Genomic DNA, 23,133 nt, shown 5'->3' on the forward strand with positions numbered 1-23,133 from the left:
ATTAATTATCTCTCGTCCCGTCGGCGATCAATTTTTGATTACGGTTCGGATATTTCATCTCGATCGAAAGATTGTTCCTGTCGCAATTATCACAATTGGAAATTTTATCTTCCTAGCTGTGAAAAAAAAGAAAAAAAAAAGGAAAGAAAGGAAAAAAAGAGAGAGTTAAAATTTTGAATAATTAATGATCTCTCTCTCTCGAGAGAGAGAGAGAGGTAAAATGCAATTTTCGTCGAGGTTAACTGAAAATTATACCGTATTCCTTCCATATTCTATTTTTCAGTGAAAGGAATATTGCCTGGAGTATTCGGTATCGGTATCCGCATCTCCACCACGTCATATTTCATGAATGTTCATGCACAAATTATCTAATGGAAACAAAGGGTCGATAAACATCGGACTCGTAGTATAATTTTCAAAGGATGGGCTTTGGTCGTTAAACGATTAGCGAAACGAAACACTTGACTCTCTCCCAAGTCTTCTCCCTAATTACTCGAACATAACTTGAAGTACTATAAACTTTCCTTCGAACGAGATAAAACAAAATTTTCACCGTCCCCTTCCCCCCCTTCGATTCACGAATGCCCCTCCAGATACGATCACTGCACGAGTGTTTAAGTGCACAGGTAATCTACATCTCAATACCTTTATACCCATAATAACCAAACTGTACTCGTAATAAACTTTAAAACTAACCTGCCCTTGCCTTCGAATTTTACCTCCCTTATCGCGAAAACGATCCAACAATTTTTCCATCTTTCGATCGAAATAAGGAGAGATTAAAAAATTACGTCCAAGGTGGCGTTATTTCGAGGCGGGCGCCATCGATTTCCCATGCGGCTAATCCATGCGCCTCACTTCCAAGGCAAGTCAAAACGCCATAAATTACCTGCGCTCAGCCCTGCGCGACGATTGTTCGCATTAGAATGCCAGAAGAGAGGATTATAGAATTACACGGAATCCTCTTTTTCCTTTCGAGGAGAACAACCCTTTTCGACTTCTCCTCTCCCAATTTTTCCCACTTTTTCGAAAACCCCGGATTAACCCGCATTGCGTAAAATCCTTTCTCGCAAAAGGTAATTGCATTGTATCGACTCGTATCGCGTCGATCGCTTCTTAAGCGAGCTTTCTCCCCCTTTGGAACGGGATTTTGGGGAAAGTTGCGTTGACTCGTAACGATTTTGGAATTTTAATTCGCAACGATACTCTGTGCGAAGAGATTCTTTTTCGATCGCCCCCCCCTCGAAGAAGAAAATTGGAAGAAAGAAAGGGCGATGTTCCTTTTTACCTATCCAACGATCTTTGTCCGAGCACGCTCGAGCGGCGGAAAAAGAGAGCGTTTGCTTGGCCGACGAGGAGGAAAAGGAGGAGGAGGAGGGAGAATGGAAGGCGTGGGTGGGTTGGAAAAGCTGCAGACAGCTCTGCTCGGTGTGGAGGAAGAAAGGGGGTTGGAGAGAAAAAGAGGGAAGGGTTGGATGTTGCCCGGAGGGATGATCAATTTCTCGGGTTGGAGAACCGATTTCGAATGTTCTCCGATTTCACCCTCGAAATAGAAACGAACAACGGACCGATTCTTAATCTATATTCCCCCCAACTCCATTTTTTAATCACATCCTCCGATTATGGGACAAGGATGAAATGGAACGAGGCGATCTATCCACCCGAATGATTGCAATCGAGGGGAAGAGATCGATCAAATCACGATAATCGGATTATTCTCGACGAAATATCTCGAGGAAACCTTCTTACCCATTCGAGGGATCTTTTTTTAAAAATAACGAAAATCGTTAAATGCGATAACTGGAGAAGAAACTTTCCAACACAAATATATATGTGCACGTATAAGCCCCTCCACTCGCCAACTTTCGACCAGCCTTCTTTCTTATCAGCGGGGGTGGGGATGGGAGAGAAAAGAATAGCTATTGGGCCCGATCTTTCCGATAATCCAACGTTGGTAATCCACTCGGGCGAAAGGGGTAGGTATACGGACGGGACGACGCGATTGGTCGAAGCTGGGCCCGAAATTCGGTACAAATTACGGGAAGAAATGGCCGTAACTTCAGTTGTTCTTGGGCCAACGAGCAATCGAACGGGGAAGAAATTTTTGCCCCTTGGCTCGACGGCGAGAAATTTAGAAACAATTGCAATGCTGGTGAAAAACGTGGAACCCTGTTACTTGCCGATCTCGCCTGTGAGCGAGCAATCCTCCATGTCGCCCGGCAATTGGAGCATATTTCAAGGCGGGGATGTCGTCGCGTCCAACTTTGGAAATGGGCAGAGCAACGTGGACGACAACATGGACGGATCGTCGACGGTGATTATCGACGTTATTCGAGATTGTATAATAATTTTAGGGGGGGGATAATAACGTACAACGATTAATCGCGTGTATCGATGTAGAATTTACGAGGGGAGATGCAGAGACCGGTGCACGATCATCTACAAATAATGGCGGGGCAACAGAATGGGGTTCAGGAGCGTAAAGGATCATCGACTTCTCAACAGGCGTATATATCTCAAGGTATATTTATACTCAATTTTTTCTCTCTCTCTCCTCCTCCTTTTTTTCTTCCAGCCTTTTTGTTTCTTCGTTCTTGGTTATTTTTCTGGTGCTTTCAACGTTGGAAAAGATTATTCATAAATCCGACTCGAAGCAAAAGATTTTGGAAATATTGAGCGGGTATTTTTATTATCTTGGTTATTTTCGAATCGATCTTCCATTTGTTGAATATTAGAAAAGATTATTTAGATTCAATTCGTAAGAAAAAAAACATTGGAGTGAAGATTTAGACATTTCATACTTTCTTGTATTTCTTTATTCTTCGTTAGTTTCGAGTTAAGTTAATGTTCCACACTTTTAAAAAGATTAATTAAAAAGATTTTTCGATCCGGATCGGATTGGTGCAAAAGATTTACAAAATTATATGATTATTTGTTCCTTGTTTTTTCTTCTTTTATTCGATCGATTTATTTTGGAAAAATTAAGTGGACATTTTAATCTTTCTTATATTTCTTTATTTTTGAGTTGATGGTGAAAAAAAATTGGTATAAAGATTTAGAGAATTAGAAGATTATTTGTTCTTTATTTTGGAAAAATCGAGTGGATATTTGATACTTTCTTGTATTTCTTTATTCTCCGTTATTTTTGAGTTAGTGTTAAAGTTTGAGTTCCACATTTTGAAATTAAAAAAAATTATTCGATCCAAATTGGATTGGTGCAAAAAATTTAGAAAATTATGAAATTAATTTTTTCTTCGTTTTTTCTTCTGTTCGATTTATTTTGGAAAAATTGAGTGGATATTTTAACCTTTCTTATATTTCTTTATTCTTGGTTATTTTTGAGTTGATGATTCAAAAAAAAATTGGAGCAAAGATTTAGAGAATTAGAAGATTTTTTTTTCTTTCATTTTGGAAAAATTGGAGTGGATATTTTAACCTTTCTTATATTTCTTTATTCTTGGTTACTTTTGAGTTGATGATTCAAAAAAAAATTGGAGCAAAGATTTAGAGAATTAGAAGATTATTTGTTCTTTTTTGTTTCTTCTTCTTTTAAAAAAAATCGAGTAGACATTTTAATCTTCCTTGTATTTCTTTATTCTCGATTACTTTTGAATCGATTTAAAAAAAAAAATTTATTAATTTCTTCCTTGTTTCTTCTTCCGATCGATCGATTAATTTTGAACAAAATTGAATGCATATTTCAACCTTTCTTATACTTCTTTACATTCTCGGTTATTTTCACGTTCCATACTTTCATACTTAAGAAAGGATTATTTGAATCCAACTTGCAAAAAAAGAAAAGAAAAAAGAAAGATTCAGAGAATTAGAGTACGAAGAGATACGAAGGGAGAGGGAAGGGGAAAAGGAAAAAATCACGCGAACGTATTTTTATCCGATGGGATAAAATTACACGGCACAACGTTAAACAAGAACGTCCATCGCCGTCACGGATTCTAGGCAAATAGACGTCCCCGTAGACATCATTGAATCAAGTTTGATTAACGAGCTGCCCATTTAGGAGACTTTAGTCTCGAGGGATTATAAAACGGCGCTCTCGCCCCCGTTTGCTCGTCGATATGCTCTACACACAGGTTTACATAAAACAAGAGTCATCCGATGATGGACTGCTTGGGTCAGTGGTGACACGTTTATCGGCACCGGTATGCGCCTCAATCGGTTCGATCCTCGTTTCATCATCTCTTGGAAGAAGAGAATATTTTTCACATCGATCTTCCTTGAATAATTAAGAATATATATATATATATTTCTCAACGCATTCTAAATCAAACGATTTTCTCATTTTTATTCTTTCTTTATCTCTCGACGAAATACTCTTCGTTTTCCAATTTATATTTATATTTCTACATCGCGTTCTAAGAATTTCGATCAAATTAGCTTATCAACGAGGTCATCGATGGACCTTAGATAAGTCCCTTATCATTTTCCGTAGCTCGATCAGAATGTGAAAATTCAGCGTCCATTTTCCAAGATAACGTTTACTTTTATTCCCCCTCGGGGCATCGATATATCTTGAAATACCTGAGGAATCACGCAGCTCGCGTGTCGCAACGAGCGGTTGAGTTATCATGGAAAAGTGTACAGTTACGCGAATATTCGAAAATAACGCGCCCTCTTTCTCCTCTTCTAATCTCATTCCTCACAGTCGCTCTATATATTCATTTTTCGAATTCAACTTGTCCACTCATCGGATAATGAGATTGATTGGATTACATAAACGATTCACTAGGCGCAAAAAAATGTGCAGTTATATTCGTCTTCAAAAATAATGCTTTTTCTTCTTTTCCTCTCTTCTTCTATCCCATTTTCATACTATCGCTTTATATATTAATTTTTCGAATTCAATTTCGTCCAATAATTATTCGTAATAAGATACGATTCCTACCGTCGCTCTATAATGTATTCGTTTTTAGAAATTCGATCTTGTTCGTTCGATCGAATAAGACGTAAATTCAATATTCGAGGCAAAGTGTACTTTGAAGTAACAATTTTCAGGGTAGCGATCGTTTCTATTTTTCGCCTCGGACAGAATCAGATTGCGATGAACGGCGTCGTACATCAATCATCGATCGACAAATTGTCGCACGCGACTAGCCTTCCCCTCTTTCTCTCTCTCTCTCTCGATACGGCGTCGTTGACGAATCGTATTTGCCCGTAACACGACCAAGCCAATTTAATCCAATAACACGGTTTCAGTGGTCGGGCTTTGAGTTGCACAGCAGGTAACATCGGCCACCTCGTGGGCCGACGAGTCTCCCCACCGAGCGACCCCTTGACACCTTTCGTCGTCTTTCTTCTTCCTTAAACTTTTCCAAGATCGAATCAACCGCGGTATTTTGCGGAACAGAGTGTAATTATTTCAAAGATTCGTCGAAAAAATCAAATATACACGCGCGCAATTTCAGGTGGGAATCAAAAGAAGACGAAACGGTCCCGTACGGCGTACACGAGCGTCCAATTGGTGGAGCTCGAGAAGGAGTTCACGGTGACGAAATACCTGTGCCGGCCGCGCAGGATCGAATTGGCGATCGCGTTGTCCCTGACCGAGCGCCAGATCAAGATTTGGTTTCAAAATCGGCGCATGAAGTACAAGAAGGAGCAACAACAAACGAAGCAGAACAATACTCTTCAACGAAACGCAGAAGCGAGTTCAGGACAGGACGCAAGCGATTCGGTGCAAGCAACAGCTCCCCCTACCGTCGATAATTCACTGAAAAACTGCGCGCAGAAGGAATATGTACAGAGCGTCGTGGATCAACGTAACAACGCGGCTTTGGCTAATAATCATAGGAGCGGCAACGTTGCAACGTCGCACGTTGCGCAAAACGTTGATCAGAGTCTGCGTACGAATTCGTGCGGCGGCCACGCGAATTTAATAGCGCAACAGTATTGCCAGTTCGGCCAGTATCAATTACCGGCCAGCCAATCGAATTTCTTTAATGTTCAAAGGGGACAGGAGAGGGAGGAGAACATGGGCTACAGGCAATATTCTCAACAGTGGGACGAGCAGTATCCCTGTGATCCTGCTTTGCGGAATTACGAGTGCGCCAGCAACGCTTTCGCCGTCGGGTTGACGTATAATTATAATAACACGCAGGGAACGGAAATGAATAATTTCGAGTCGAACGGCTTCAATTTCGTCCCGAGTAACAATATGAATAATCTGGACGAGATTATACGGGAAAGCGTGTATCTCGATATTCAAAATTTATCCGACGACTTGATACAATTGTAAATTCGAACGGCCGTGAATCTCGCGTTATTCCAAGATTGATGATATTATGCTAAGAATAGTGATGTAAATTATTACATTTCGTAATAATGTATTTTCTTAAGATTATTACAATTTAATTTATAATTGTAAAAACTTAATAATAATAAAATGTCGTAATCTTATAACGTATATATATGTATATATATATAACACGACTAGTTACGGACACGAGGGTTTCTCGTTCGACCGACACAAATGCTTGGGTACAGTCGTGCAAGACTTGCCACGTCACCGGCACTCGGATCCGCGTCTATCTGTCAGTTTCCAGTCTCAAACAAGATGGATGGCTGGCGAATGGAAATCATGGTTGAAACCCAACCCCAACACCTTTGCATCCTTCCATCCAGTTGGCCAAAAGGGGAGAAAGGGAGACAGACACAGCCGCCCTGCGTTACTTCGATCTCGTATCATCCCCTTTCGCGTCTTTTGTGCTTTAAAATACAAATACGACGGGGGAAAGGAGATCTTCTTTCTCTTCTTCCCCTCCCTTCCGTTTTTAATACACCTCGAAATTTTTTTCTTTTTATGGAATTGGAAAGTTTCCGATTCCGATAGGAAATACGAAAACGAAAGATTCAATTTTTGAGGTTATGCACCTCCTCGTCGCGGCGGCCATATTGAATATTATCCTTCAATAATTTCCTTTTTTCGCACGAGTGTCGCTAGTTGAACCTTTACCCAGCCAACTTCATTCTATACCGTCAAAGTGTTGGCACTTCACGGTTTACATTTGCACACGGTTTACGTTTACGCATACGCGCAACGACAACGAGACCAAATTTTTGATTTCGTTCCTTTTCATCGAAAACGAAATTACTTTCCGAAACAATTCAATACATTAACGGAATATAAATTGATCGAGTTTGAGACAAAAACGTTCAAGAAAAAGGAGACGAAGATGGTTGCATCGTTGCCGATAAACACAATGGGCCACGGGATGGATCCATAACGGGATCTATCAGCATTTGAATCTGAATCGGACGTCCCCTCCCTTCGCTCCGCATCTCTACTCCGCGAACGCGATTTCCAAAGATTTTCCAACCGTGATCCCGGATGAATAATGGATGGACGATATTAAGAGAGGACCGGCTGTTACTTGTATAAATGGTACATAATACAAGCAAGCATCTCCTCCCGGCGGGGGAGGGATTTTCCATCGAAAACTTTTCGCCGAAAATCGGATCCACTTTCCCCCAAATTATTAATCTATCCTTCTTTCGTTTTCGAGAAGAGCCGGCTGTTTGCTCTCGACGAACAATCTCGTATCTTATTCGCCTAATAAAATCTTGAATTTGAAAAAGAAAAAAAGAGAGGGGACAAATTTGCGCAATAATTGATCCAATTCGTACATTTGCGCGAATTTACAAAATTTCACGTTTATTCGAAAATTCGCTTATAAAAATCCGATAAAGGATGTTCCCCCCCTCCTTAAAAATATATTCAAGCGTCTCTCGCTATCGCTTCGGGCGCAGCAGCAGGTTTTCGCAAACCACGAACACGGGAGGAAGGAGGAAAAGGGGGGATAACAGTCTGCCTTATACAACCCTTCCAACCGGATCCTTAAACCGCCGGCTGCCGAGCAGCCATAAAGGCTAAACATTAGGAATCGCGAGAAATTTATCGAGCACGCGCCGGGTATACGGGGCGAGGCCGCGACTTTTCCTCCTCCTCCTCCTCCTCCTTCTTCTCCCTTCTCTAAACTGTAGAAAAATTGAAATGGGCGAGGCGAAAGAATGAATAAAGATCAGTAGGGGGGAGGTGGGTCGCAAGCGGCAGAGTGTGCGTGCACAACGCGAGTGATATTAGGTAGAAACGCATGAACTTTGATATATCCGTTTTGCAGGTGGAGAAGATAGAAAAAAATCGATAAACCTCGAACCAAGTACAATCTAACCTCGAAATTTCGGAACGAGCTTTCTTTCTTTCGATCGATCAATGACGTATCGTTTATATAATATAATCGAGTATCTTCGATCGTTTTCAAAGATTCTTCGACGCCAAGTTGAGAGAGAGATAGAGAGAGAGAGGGAGGGAGAAAGAGCGGTAGGAAGTAGAGAGAAAATGGTGGCCGTTAGTTCTTCCGCTCGAAGTGGTATGCATCGAAGAGAATTCGAAGAGAAGGACAAGAAGAGAGAGGGAGGGGGGGCGATGGCGGCGCGGAGAAACAGCGGAAGGCGGAAAACAAGGGAAAAATAAAGCAAACGGAAGAATCGCGTCGCAGGAAAAAGAATGAGGGCGCTGTCAGCTGGTGGAAATTATTCTGATTATGCTAATTCCGGTTTCTGTTCCACTCCTTTACCCGGAGGCGGTCTCCTCCTCCCCCCACCCCTGCCCCCATACCCACCGCCTCCCTGCCGCTGCTGCTGTCTGCGCCATCTTTCATGCCTGATATTTATAATACAGGGGTGCCCGAGCAGTTTCAAACTCTTTTTGGAACCCCTCGAACCCGCTCCCCCTCCCCTCCCCACCGTCATTTGGCCCCCCCTCCATCGAGGACCACCCTCCAGCTAGCCACGCTCCTCCACTGTCTTTCGATAAATTTATTCATATTCCGACGAGGAAAATTTCGAGAGGGAACTCGGTCAACTCAGAGAGAGAACGAGAAAGAGACAGAGAGAGAGAGAGAGGAAGAGGTTCGCTCGGTCGGTACAAAAGGAAGGAAGGAAGGAAGGAAGGAGTTTAGCGGCGAGTTTAACCGACGAGTGGATCTTTGTCGTGTTTGTGGCTCGTGAAAACAGATCCATTATCCTCCCGCGTCGAAAATTCACTAGGAGAGTGGTGGTGGTGGTAATCTGTCTCTTTTTGGTTTCGAAACTTTTTTTTCCTTTCTTTCTCTCTCTTTATATCCCCGCAAAAAACGTGCTCGTTTAATCTTCACTCGTTTTATGCATGCACGAATGTACGTAAAAATCGAAGCACGAAACTACTATTACCATCGTTCTTACATAGAGAGAGAGAGAGAGAGATGCATACAGGTTGGGGAAAATTCGTTATTCGTAATCTTGCCCCGTAAGTTTTTCCTTTTTAATTAAAGGTGCTTTCTATTCATGCAGGGGAGGGGGGGAAGAGTCGAACACGCCCTCTCCCCCTCCCTTCCTCCCGCAAAAGTTTACGGAACGTTATTCCGCGCTTTTAAGGGAAAAAGATCGCCTCGCTTTCGCGGTGAAAAGCAGCGTCCCGATGATCGCCCTCTGAAATTCATAAGTATGTGTCTCGAAGAAAGAAACAACACGCTTCGAACTCGTCCTTAAATAAAAAGCACGACATTTTTATTTCAAAATTTTCAAAACCCAAAAACTCATCTTTTATCAATCTCCGTCGTCTAACTCTCCGATTCTCCTTGTCCCTCCTCCTCCTCGTTGTTAATGCCGTTGTAATTAATCGTTACTCGCGAAATCAAAGCGCGAGAAGCCTTCACGTAGTATATATACGCAATAACAAGTCTCTCTCTCTCTCTGTCTCTCCTCGGTCAAAGCATGGATATGTAGGTTAGCGCACGGAGAGAGACAATGGCGGTTGGAGGAAGGAGAGGGAAAAATATGATGGAACAGAGAGAGAGAGAGAGAGAGAGAAGGATCTTCGTAGGTGGCGAGCGTCACCTTTAATTAATCATACGCGACTGTATTATTTCCCGTTTAAGCTGCCCCCTTTTCGGTGGCCGGAGGGGGAGAGGGAGAGGGGGAACGACTTGTGCAAAGGAGGCACAAAGGAGGAAGCGGAGAGAGAAGGCTCGCTACGGCCACCTTCTTCACGGACAACATCCTCGGCCCGGTATAAACATGTCAGTCGAGAACTCGAACTCGAGAAACGGCTCTGCCCCCCCCTCCTCCTGCCGTTCATCCATCACTCGGCCTCGTATCACCTCGATAGCTTCCTTTTCCGTCTTAGCTTTCATCTAGCGATCCTCTTGTACAGGTACAGGCCGGTTCAAGAGTTGCAAAGAAGTTGTTTCGCGGGAGGGGGAAAGTGGAGGAAATGTGAGATGTTTGGAAGAAGTGAGGAAGGATATGAAGGAGGAAAGAGAGAATTTTTTACAACGTGTCTGTTTTAGAAAGATTCTGTTGGATTCTGTTGTGTATACGAATTGTTATATATATATATTTGTTGTGAGTTATTTGTATTTGATTATATTTGGGAAAAGGAATATCGAGAAAGAAGAATTTACAATCTTTTTAAAGACTTTTGAATTGGACTGTATATATTGTGTTCGTTCGTGCAGAAACAGTTTGGACGACGAAAGAAGAATAATCAATGTGATTTATAAAAATGATTAATTCTCTAGGAAAATTTTTACTAATTCGATTGCAAAATTTTTTGTCCTTTTAAAGATTTTCGAGTTCGAATAGTTTATACAAAAAGAGTTTTAATGATATTGGAATTAAAAGACGTGTCTTTTAAGCTGAAGTGTATATTACACGAATTATTGCATCGTTTATGCAGAAACAGTTTGAATGATAAAGAAGAATGACCAATGTGATTTATAAAAATGATTAATTCTCTAGGAAAATTTTTACTAATTCGATTGCAAAATTTTTTGTCCTTTTAAAGATTTTCGAGTTCGAATAGTTTATACAAAAAGAGTTTTAATGATATTAGAATTGGAAGAATGACTAATGTGATTCATAAAAATGATTAATTCTCTAGGAAAATTTTTATTTATAATTTTAAATCTAATTCGATTGCAAGATTTTTTGTTTTTTTAAAGATTTTCGAGTTTCAATCGTTGCATAATTTATACAAAAAGAGTTTTAATGATATTGGAATTAAAAGACGTGTCTTTTAAGCTGAAGTGTATATTACACGAATTATTGCATCGTTTATGCAGAAACAGTTTGAATGACGAAAGAAGAATAATCAATGTGATTTACAATCTAATTCGATTGCAAGACTTTTTGTCTTTTTAAAGACTTTCAAGTTCGAATCATTGCATAGCTTATGCAGAAAGAGTTTTAATAATATTAGAATTGGAAGAATGATCAATCCGATTTATAAAAATTCTCTAGAAAAATTTTTATTTATAATTTTAAATCTAATTCGATTGCAAGACTTTTGAGTTCGTTGCATACTTTACATAGAAAGAGTTTTAATGATATTTGGATTAAAAGCTGGAGTGAATGTTATACGAATTGTTGCACGCAGAAATGATAATTTTAATAATATTTTAAAAAAAGGATACCGATTTTTTTTAATCTTCCATATATAATAATAACAACGATTAATTCCCCAAAAATTTTTATCGAATTTAATTTAATCTACAATCTTTGTAATTCGATTAGAAAACTTGTGTTTTCTTAAACTTTGGAATATATTACACAAATCGTTTACGCAGAAAGTCAGTAATTGTAATTGTAATTCGACTTAGAAGACGCGTCTTTTTAAAGACTTTCGAGTTGGACTGTATACAAATTATTGCATCGTTCATGCAATAATCTTTTAATAATAAAACAACAACGATAAAAGACTCGTGTAACTTACCTACAAACGATTCTCTGAGAAAATTTATCCAGTTCGATCTTTACAATCCGACTCTCCTCTCAAAGACTTTCGAACTCGACTGTACATTATACGCGTGTGTTGGTGCATAACGCGGGGCTCGTTGCTTCGTCGACTCGAAGCTGTATTTTTCTTCGAGAGAGCGAAGGAGAGAAAAAGACAGTGTTATTTAAAATGGTCATGAGAAGAGGTTAGATAACGGGAAAACACGCGGGCCATTTCGTTTTCGAGCCCGGGAATTTGTTATACCGTTACATACCGGCGATGATTTCGCGTATCTGCGCGAAACAAATTGATACCAATTCTCTGAATCAACCTCTCCTTTCTTCTTCTTGCAATTTGTGCAAGGACGAGTCATTTTCCTTCTTCCTCCTCTTTTTCCCTTTCTTCCTTACCTTTATTCCTCGAGAAACTTTCGATACACCATTCCCCAAATCCAAAAATACTCCTTGACTTTCCACAAGTCGAAGATCGGGCTTTGGAAATCGTTGCCTCGACGCGTCGTTTTTCCCGGGGAAAAGGTAGAAAAAAAGGAATAGAAGGAGAGAGAGAGACTGCTCCCCTCCCGAAAAAAATTCACAGAGAAAGGAGAGAAAGGAGGAGGATAGATGTGACGTATGGCGTGTCGTCAGCGGGCGTCAGTTAAGAGTGGCGGGTGGGTCTAAGAACCTTTGGAGGAAGCTGTCTGCGCCGGTGACGGCGCATTGTTGCCAGGGAAATCAGACGAAAAGGCGCGATAACTAACCGCATAATAAATGAACTGTTCACGGGAGCGTGCCAACCACCCTGCCCCTCCCCCTGTGTGCTGCAACCGCGGCCGAGCTGATGCGCCGTCCCCGAAAACCCATCCCTCCTCTCACACATCCCCCTGCAAATTCCACGAAGAAGTCTCTCTCTCGTTTCATTTTTTCGAAATTTCTCTCCTCGGAAGACGAGCAAAGAAAAAGAGCGACACCTTAAACACGAGAACAAGTCGACCGATACCGTTCCTTCTCCCCCTCGTCAGAGGTGCTAATTCACCGATAAGAGGCCGCCGCTTCTCAAGACAGTCGCAGCCTTCGACGGCCTTCTGAAAAGGCTGAAAAGGTGGCAAACGTTCGGATCGATCGTTTCGCTACCCCTTTCTCGGCAATCGCCAGGGGGATTACGATCGTTTTCGTGATTTCCATTCTCTCTCCCTTTCTCTCTTCAAGAGATCATGGTTCGCTCGACCGAAACCGAAACGAGGTATCCGTTATCAGCAATGATGAGAAGAATTGACGAGAGGGAGAGGGAGGCCTTTTTCCCTTCATATTCGCTCCGGAAGCAGCCCTCCACCCCCATCGAAGAGGGAGGAAGGCTCCCCTTTCCAACGGTGGCTGCTTTTTACGGGGAACCAATAATGAACTTTTTTCCTTTTCTCTCCTTCCCCCTCTCTGGTATATAAAAGTTGATTTGTAACAGGCTCTCCTTCTCCGACCGACTCTTGGACCGGTCTCTCCTTCTCCTCTCCCTCTTAAAAGAGGCGAGAACCGTCTCATTCTCGGTCGCTGATATCACTCGCGGCATTGCTCATTACTCACGCCGTCTTATCGTCCACCAACCCCCCATCGAGCCAACGTTGCGTCGGCTTTTGCTGCTTACACCCTTGCCTCCCTCCTCTCCTTCCTTTTTTCCTTCCCTTTTCATTCGAACGAGGTATAAAAATATATATATATATATATATTCTAGTCTCACTTCGAACTCGGTTGTGAGATTGCGAGATGGAGAAGAGATCGAAACCCCTGGTACGATTTTAAATTTTCAAGGCAGGCAAAGAAAGAGAGAGAAATTAGGCGGAGCCCCATGAATCTATCACCGCGTGAACCGCGAAGAATTATAATTGCCGGTGGAGGATTAAAAATGTTCTTGTCGTCCAGCTCTCTCCTCCACCCCCTCCTCCTCCTTTCCCGATTTACCAGCCCTGTGTAAATCTACGCGGTGTCGTTTCCACATCCTGTTTCACTGTTTTCCACCAAATAATTTCAGCTTCATTCTTCATTTAGGTTGGCACAAACTGCCGCAAACAACCGGGGGCCCACCGCCGCCCACGGCGGACAAGGGGCCAAGTCGGCCGACGACGCAGCCGCATTTATATTAAAATACTAAGAAAAACTTCCATCCGACCCGCTGCTCCCCCCACCACCGCCCCGCAAGCTGGAATCGTTAATTTTCTGCTTCCATTCGCTTCTCGTAAATCCAACTGGTGGCCCAACAGCGCCCCAACTGGAAAAATAATACGAGCAGGAAATGTTGACCATTATTTTCGGGGCTCGGCTTCATACCGGTTTCATTAAAATTACGATTCCGATTCAGAGAGATAGAGAAGCTCGTCACCCCCCCCCCTTTCTCTTCCACGCGATGGAAAATGGACTGGATTCCGCTTGTTGTAATTTATTTGAATCGCGACGGAGTATATGTTGTACGATTTCGACGATAATTACGGCCTCGATTCATAATTGCGAGGAATAATCGGAAATTTAAACGAGAAGCGTTTTTCATTTTTATTTTTCGAACGTTACGATTTTGATTCGGCGATGAATTCGTGCAAGTTTCGTACAATAATTCGTTTCTCGAATAATAATTATGGTTTCGATTTATGATATACGCGAGAAATAATTTTAAGGGTTTTATTTTATCACAATAAAATTATACATTCGATAAAAAAAGAAGAAAAAAGAATAAATTTCTACATATATATCCTCTTCTCTTAAACTCATGAAAGGATAATATCAATCTCAATTCTAACGCGAAATAATGAATAATTATTACGAAGAAATATATCATAAAGAAAAAGTTTCGGTTAGAATTGTAGAAAAGAAGGATTTTATTAGAAATTTTTCTCTCAAGGATCGAGATTCGAAGGGAAAATAGTAGTAGTAGTAAGGGCGATGTACGATACGTTCGTCTACTTTGCACGATGCGAAAAAACGGCGGTCAATGGCTGGTCACCATGCACGATGAGAGCGGAGTTTTCGTGAGATCCGACCACGTGCATCATTAAGGTACCCCCTCTCCTCCTTCCCTTCCCCCCTCCATACACGCACACACACTTGCGAAACTTTCCACTCCTCCTCCATCGAGTGGACGGCGGAGAAGAAGCTCGGGGGATTTTTTGCAATTTACCCGGGTAAAAGAACCGGTTCCACGGTGTGTTCCATGGGATTAAACTTGACAAGAAACAATTTGACTACTTACTACTTAGGGACGAGTTTCACCGGATCTGTGGTTAAAAAAGAATTTTTTTTTATCGATCATCGGTAACACGAAATTTTTACAATATATTATGTACATATATACATATATGTACCGTTAAACCAACTCTCCTCACTCAACTGTGTTGTTCAACGCGACGACCAGTGCAAAAACTCAAACCTCGTCCTATATCAATTACGGACTACCATCAATTTCTTAAATTACAATTACGATTTACAATTTGATCGAACGTCGACTATAAAATAATCAAAGTAACCAGAAAGGATCTCACCCGAGATCTGAATCAAGCCAGCTCGCGGGCATTATACTCTCGTCTCTGTACTTTTTCAAAAGTACACGGGAGAGGTGAGCGCTGTTGATCCACCTGCGTTGCCGCCCACGCGGCGGCACCTCTCTCTAACCTACCGCGCCGTTTACCGTTCAGTCATAGAATGGAATAAATACGTCCCACTCGACAATGGCCACTTGGACGAGGCACAATAGGCACCGTGATTAATGATATCGAGTCGTTCGCTTCTCTTGGATGGACGGAAGGGGGGGATAGATGTCGATGCAACTTTGTCTACGCGATGCTTTCGATCGAAAACAAAAATATAAATCTTCGAAATCTCTTTCCTTCTTTTCCTTTTTTTTTTTTTTTTTTAATTTCTTATTCCAGAATTTCGAACTCGGATACTGAGAGGATCAAAAATTCTGTTAAAAAGGGAAAAAGAGACAAGAAAGCTTTCAGCAACCGATCCGCGGGAACGAGAGCCTGGAAATTTAACGATCTCGTTCCTCCAAACTTCTCGAAATCCGTGCACGTACACGTGCACGCGCGCGCGTATGGAGACATTAATTTCTTATCTTCTTCTTCGAAAACTTGAGACATGAATTAATAGAGGGGGAGGACGACGGTGGTGTTCTTCCATCCCGCGAGGCGTGCCGGCGACAGGATTCCCTGTTATTACACCGAACGTTCTACAAAATAATTCCCCCTCCCCCCCCTGGATAGAAGATTAATGAGAGGAAGCGGGCAAGAAGTTCAATAGCGAACTCGTTTCGCAAATTAATCTTGGACATTTCTTTAAAACGCGTATTAATAACGCGTTGTACCCTCCCCCCGAGTTTTTTCAAACCGCGAGATATATAAATCGCGAGAGTCTGGATCTTTGAGGAGGGAGAAGGATCCGTAAAATTTGACTCAATTTTTTGGATCGTTTCGAAAATTTGTCGAGGTATTTTTAAAAGTTTAAGTTTATTTCGACAAAAGATTAATTCTCTTTCTAATTTTCTCAATCTCTAATCCTCGATCCTCTCCCCCTCCAATCTCGCTCCCCCCCCTCCTTCAGGAGAAAACCGATACCCCTCTCCTAATTTTCCAACGTGGAAGTGGAAAGGTTGAGCATTGAAGTGCAACTAATTCGTGCTATTACCGGTTGGCAGTAGTACGGTTAACGTAATTACAAGGTACCGAGAAGAAAACTGTCTGTGGTTTCGCCTCTTCTCTCTCGCTCTCCCCTATCCTCGTTTCGAAGACAGAAGAATGATGATAGTCCGCGTTGCCTGTTGCACGGACCAACGTTGGAGACGCGTGGTTGTCGGAGGGAACCCACGGGAACCGGTAATGGGAGGAGCCTTCAAACGGCGGATCTTAGCCGGTGCACTTGACTAATCGAACGTCAAACGCTAATAAGCAACCACCGATTGCCCGGCCAATTTCATTCGTCGAGGCGAAACCGGCCGGTTGCTCTCCCCGCGATCGAACGCCCTTTCGGATCGCCTTCTTCTTCCTTCGATTTTTCTCTTTTCTTATTCCCCGTTCTTTCTACCTACGACTCTTCGTGCGAGGTTTTTGTTCACGATCCGAGGAAATGTGGGAGAGATCGGGCAAAGTCGTTTTTTCAGAAATGTTAAGTATATTGTTTTATAGGTTATATGGGTTAGCGAAGGATTTAAAATTTGTTCAAGTTTAGGTTTGATTTAATCTCGCTTCGATTTTTCCTCTTCCGATTCTCTCATGATGATTTAAAAATGTCAGAGAGAAGTCATTGTTGGTTAGAATTTTATAGTCGAAATATAGTGAAAGATTTAAAATTTGTTCAAATTCAACTCGTCTCGATTTCTTTTCTTTAGATCTCCTCTTCCTATCGATTCTTTCATCCACGATGGTTTAAAAATATCAGGGAGATCGGGAAAAGTCGTTTTTAGAAATGTTAAATATATTATTTTATAGTTGAGTAGCGAAGGATTTAAAATTCGTTCAAGTTTAGGTTTGATTTAATCTCGCTTCGATTTCTTTTCTTTATCTTCCATAGATTTTCTGATATGGAGAAAATTGAAAAATATTAGAAAGATTGGGCAAAATTATTTTTTGGAAATGTTAAATACGCGTTTAGAGTAGTGAAGGATTTGAAATTTGTTCTCGAACTCGATTTCGCTTCGATTTCTTTTCTTTATCATCTCCTCTTCCTATCGATTCATCCACGATGGTTTAAAAATGTCAGAGAGAAGTCACTGTTGGTTAGAATTTTATAGTCGAAATAGTGAAAGATTTAAAATTTGTTCAAACTCGTTTCGATTTCTTTTCTTTATCATCTCTTCTTCCTATCGATTCTTTCATCCACGATGGTTTAAAAATATCAGGGAGATCGGGAAAAGTCGTTTTTAGAAATGTTAAATGCAATGTTGAGTAGCGAAGGATTTAAAATTTGTTCAAGTTTAACTTTGATTTGATCTCGCTTCGTATTCTTCCGATTCTCTCATCCACGATGGTTTAAAAATGTCAGAGAAATCGTGCAAAACCATTGTTGTTGGGATTTTGTACTCGGCTAACAAAAGAAAAATTAAAATTCGTTCAAATTCAATTTCGATCTCTTTTCTTTGTCTTCTTTCCATTCTCCATTCTTCGATTCTCTAATCTCTCCACTACGCATCACGATGGTTCGAAAATGGAAAATCATTTCTTCTACTTATTCCACATTATTTATTTTAATTTTAAATTTAATTAATTAAACCATCCCACGTATATAAAAAAAAAATCTAAAATTAACTTTACCTCTCAAAATTTCAACAACGTCCACCAAACACCTGTAACGCACACGTACAACGACGCGTTATACACACCATTGTATTACACACACTTACCGTTACACTCGAGGAGGAAAAAGTTCAAAAGAATCCGAAGAATCCTCTTTCGCCCCAAGACAAATAGCTCCCCGTATCCACGGTTCCACGATGGGCGCAAATAGGCGAAATGATAAAAAAAAAAGTTTAAAAGCTCGCCGTCCACGCTTTAATTAATCCCACGACAACCGCGAACCGGATCGCAAGCGTTCCGCCTGGGGGAAAGCTTGCAAATCTCGGTGGGACGAAGGGGAGAGGAGGAAAGCTCGGCGAGATAGGGATCACCAGGCAATTTAGCAAACATTCGCGATGGCCGCCACTCGCGAGGAAAGAAATCCGCTTCTTTCCGCGACAACGCCGCGGTGTTGTTTCTGTTTCGCTCGAAATAACGAAGCGGAGGGGGCAGGCGAGAAGGAGAGAGAGAGAGAGAGGGAGAGAGAGTCGCGCACGCATGTTCACCGACCTGTTAGCAGATAAGCAGCGCCCCCATTAAGTGGATTTAGACGGAAATTAGGTTTGTTAACGCGTATCCTCGAGCGGAACGGCCGCTGTTCATACATGAAGGATATAATTAAATCGGTAATTAGAGTGTCTTGGAGGAGTAGCACCTCTCCTCGAGCATGGAAAACCTCCTCCTGGAATTCGAGGATCGAAAGTTTCTCACACAGCTCGACTTTCATTTCGTTTTCTTTCCGATTCGTCTCTCTTCCATAATTGTACTTGTCCAAATATTTATAATTATATCGTGGAAATTGATTTTTTAATGCAGGTAATGTGACGTTCACGATGGTCTAAAAACGGTCCAATCGTCTCTCTCTCTCTCTCTCTCTCGCTCGAATCAAGTTCGAAATGTTTGGACGGATGGAAACGACGAAACATTAACCATTCGCTCGTTATTTCGCTCGCTTATCCCGATTCACGATATCTCGAACGAGGTAAAACTTCGCAATCGAGATTTCCCAATACATCCCGACTTCGAAATCGTTTCCTCGCGATACACGCGCAATTACGCGACTGCCGTTCGGATTCCCAACTGTTAGTTTCACGGAGAAAATTCTCCGTGAGAAAGAAAAACCGTGCCCCTCTCTCTCTCTCTCTCTCGCCATTACCATCCTTCGTTTCGCGTTCCTGGAGATCATTGATAATTACGCGGCAGTTTCACGAAGAAAAAAGAAAAGGAAGGAAAGAAAGAGCAAATATATATATATATACGGTTTTCTTCACGGAGAAAAATTTTGCAGATTGGTTACGTTCGATTGTTCGGAGAGTAGTTTCGTTTCTTCACACGAGCGTCGCTAGTGTCGAACTAGTGTTTATATCCAACTTCATTCTAAACCGTGTCGTTATCGTCGCACGTTTTCAGAGTATCGAAATTCGGGTGTCGTTGCACCTCTCTCGTGATAATTATCTCCAAAATTTCGTTCCGACAGAAAAATAGAACCAAGAAATGAACCAACTAGAAACTGTTACGATCCTCGTGAGACGATTTTTGGCGTTTCATCTCGGAAAAAGGAAATTACTTATCCTTAACCTAACCTAGAAGAAATCGTGGAAAATTTCGTTCGACGACGTTTCAACCCCTGTTATCTCGAGGAAAAAAGTCGAAAGAGAGGAATCCGAAAAGAGATATAAGGGGAGAGAGGATGGTACGAGCTCGTGCGACGACGAGGTTACACAGGTTGTAGTGCGACCGTGGTACCGGTTACACGCGGGTCCTACACGTGATGGGGCGAGGCTTGGAGTGAGAGAGAGAGGGAGAGAGGGAGAGGGAGGGAGAGCCCGGACTTGACTAATGAGGCGGCGCGTCCTCGACGTTATTAGATCGCCGAAAGAGTTTTTGAGGATGCCCCGGCCAGGGACGAATCCACCGCGAAGGATGGGTAATGATACGGCTGGACCCCGTTTCTTATTTGTCAAACGTCAGCCGCAAAGACGTTGCCCAGTTGTTTTCGGGCCAGGAGGAAGTCTCGCCTCTCTTCTTCTCGGAATGATAATCTACTTGCAAATGCGACCACCGTCGTCTCCTCTCTCTTATCCTCCCTCTTCTTCCCTCGCGCCTTCCTTCCTCGCTTCTCCCTTTTGCCCCGTTCGTTGCTCGTTGGACAGTGTCGGTGCGCGACGCTGTTGGACGCCGAGGACGTTTTGTTATTACGGAATTGGCGAGGTGAAAAAAGTGTGCTTTTAAGGTCGCGTAATTACATCGATGATCCACTCGTTTTCGTTCATACAATTCTCGATCGACTTGAACTAAATCTTCAGTTTTAATTTCCTTTATTAAAATTCGAAGAAACGCACAAAATACTGTGCACAATTCTCCATCACATATGCAATTCTCCGAAGATTGAAATAAGCAATTGCAATTTGTATTTCCTTTGAAATTTAGTTTGGGTTAGATGATTGCATACAATTGTAAATCTTAAACCTTAAAATATATATACAATTCAAATACACAATCTGAGCTAAACTTAGTTTCAAAATCTCAATAATTATGTTCGACTAAATTTCAAAAACAAATTGCAACTCATCCAATCTTCGATCACACGTGCCTAACCAAATCTCGGAACAAATCCATCCAATTCAAATTTCAAATTCCGCTAAAAATCTTGTCCGATCCTCGACGAGCTGCCGAAGATAACCTAAAAAAGGAGAAAGAGAAGGGGTGGGGGACGAAAAAAAAAAGATGCGACGAGTGTAATCCGTAATCATAATTCAACCCGTATCCGCCACTGGGCTGGTTGTAACCGATGACCGGTTTCGCGCGGTCCGTCACGTCCCTCTCCTGAAATCGCGCCGCTTCCACGGAATTTTATGTAAAATCCGATGCGGCTGTTAGTTTATGCGGGCAGCATACATTGGCGGCGGTCCCACGAACGTGCCCTACGTACCAAACCCGCCTCTTTTCCTCCCTTTTTTCCACGTTTCTTCGCAACCCAACCTCGCCCCCCCCCCACAACCTCCTCCACCTTCGCCTCGACCCTATCCTCCGACCGTCCTCGATATTCCAGGCCCCTCCTCCGATTGCAGGCTGGATGGTTTATCTGGTTTAACGACGCTTTCGAGAGAGGATCGTGGTTGCCTACCATACGAGAGATTTATACTTGTTTCGTGTTTCTTTCTCTCTTTCGATCCTCTTCGATCAACGACATCTTACGGAGGGGATTGCGTAAATGGTAATTTCCATTGGAGCAGTGCTTCGATCGAGGACTTGTCGAAAGAAAGAAAGGAAGAAAGAAAAAGAAAGGATCGCAGGGAAAAATTAATCAGGCTGGAAAAGAGAAGAAGGAAACGACGAAAGATTGATATAAAAATTCCTCGCTTACGGTTTGGAGAGATTCGATTCGAAGAGGAAGGGGGAGGGAAATTACACACGATCGGTCACGTACACGCCGTGAATAGCGGGAGCAACACGCGCGCTTTTTAATCGCGCGGAAACCGCTTCGAGGCGAGGAATTCTCCGAGCGGAGGGACAGAAGGGGAGGGGAGGGTGGAAAAAGGGAAAAAGAGAAGAGGAGCAAGGAAGGGCAAAGGGATGAGAGGGCTGTTGTCCCACGAGCCGAAGGATGGATGGATGGATGCGAATGCAATTGTTTAATTGGGGAAACGGCGTGCGCGTATAGACGAAACTGTTGGAGCAGAAGCCCATCCATCACCCCCAGGAGTCGTCGATGCCCGTTCTACGTGCCGTCTTTCCAACCTCTCGCGGGACGGAGAGCATCGAATTGGATCGGGGATAGATTCTGCCATCCACGTCGAATAAATATTTCACAGCGTTTAAACGTTTAATCTTTACTCTTGCTCGTCCTCGGGATCGAACTCGGAGAGCGACTGTTTAAAAAATTAATTGCTCTCCCTATTCTTTCTCGGAGAAAGACTGCCAAGTCTTTCCTTGAAACCGTTGGTGAACCGAATTTTAATTTTTTTAATTCTCACAGCCATTGCCGAATCTTTGGTTCCACGGTGAACCGTGTTCTTAGTATTGTGGACCCCGTATGCATTTTCACAGGCATTGCCGAATCTTTGGTTGCACGGTGAACCGTGTTCTTAGTATTGTGGACCCCGTATGCATTTTCACAGGCATTGCCGAGTCTTTGGTTGCACGGTGAACCGTGTTCTTAGTATTGTGGACCCCGTATGCATTTTTACAGGCATTGCCGAGTCTTTGCTTGCACTGTGAACCGTGTTCTTAGTATTGTGGACCCCGTATGCATTTTTACAGGCATTGCCGAGTCTTTGCTTGCACTGTGAACCGTGTTCTTAGTATTGTGGACCCCGTATAAAGCGTGCGATGGGACAAGTAGACCTCTAATCTGTATCTTTTTCGCACACGATCGATTAAAAGTCAATTGGCTCGAAATAATATTCGTAATTGGAATTTTATATATATATAAGATCGGATTAATAGTCGAGAGAAGAGAGAAAAAGAGAGGGAGGGGAGTGTTTCCTCCCCTTTCCCCAATCGTGCGACAGGGCGTGGTTGAAAAATGATGCGACTAAAAGCACGAAATAGTTTTTCACTCTCGGAAAAACACGGCTTTTTCCCCTCTCCTTTTTGCCGGCCGTCCAGGAATCCACCTCCGCGTATTCTTTATCCCCGAATCGGTTCGCGGATCGGTTTCCTCGCTCGAGGAATATCATTGCATACGTTTACTTTTCTTTCTGCCTCTCTATTCCGCGAGGGAGAAAAGAAAATTTAACGATAATAACAATAATAACGGAATTCAAGTAGCCGAGTATTTTCGTCCTTCCTTTCCTGAAGGAGAAAAGAGAAGGATCTCTTTTCTTCCGAGGCGAACCGTGTCCGGGCGCCGCATTAATTTCGCGTATGTAACCGGAATGAGTTAAATGTCTGAACCCCGGAAGGGTTCCTCCTCGGTTTCTCCTCGCTGCCATTTGCGGGATCGCCACCGAGACGAACTTTAACGCACTTCCCTCCCTCCCTCCCTCTCTCTCTCTCCTTTTGTTTCCCTCGTTCCACCTCGATTTCAAACCTGTTTCGAATTAATACGAGC

General features: G+C 42.4%; 1 protein-coding gene across 1 annotated transcript; it reads left to right on the forward strand.

Annotated features, from left to right (window-relative positions):
• Positions 1-1,416: 1,416 nt before the first annotated feature.
• Positions 1,417-6,421, forward strand: LOC108000287 (uncharacterized). The gene is made up of 3 exons (XM_017060527.3): positions 1,417-2,314; positions 2,401-2,521; positions 5,424-6,421. Exons 1-3 carry the CDS (start codon positions 1,832-1,834, stop codon positions 6,251-6,253), a joined length of 1,434 nt encoding a protein of 477 aa, XP_016916016.3. The 5' UTR covers positions 1,417-1,831; the 3' UTR covers positions 6,254-6,421.
• The last annotated feature ends 16,712 nt before the right edge of the window (positions 6,422-23,133 follow it).

This window comes from Apis cerana, linkage group LG16 (assembly GCF_029169275.1).
Source record: "Apis cerana isolate GH-2021 linkage group LG16, AcerK_1.0, whole genome shotgun sequence".
In the NCBI taxonomy this organism is placed as follows: Eukaryota; Metazoa; Arthropoda; class Insecta; order Hymenoptera; family Apidae; genus Apis; species Apis cerana.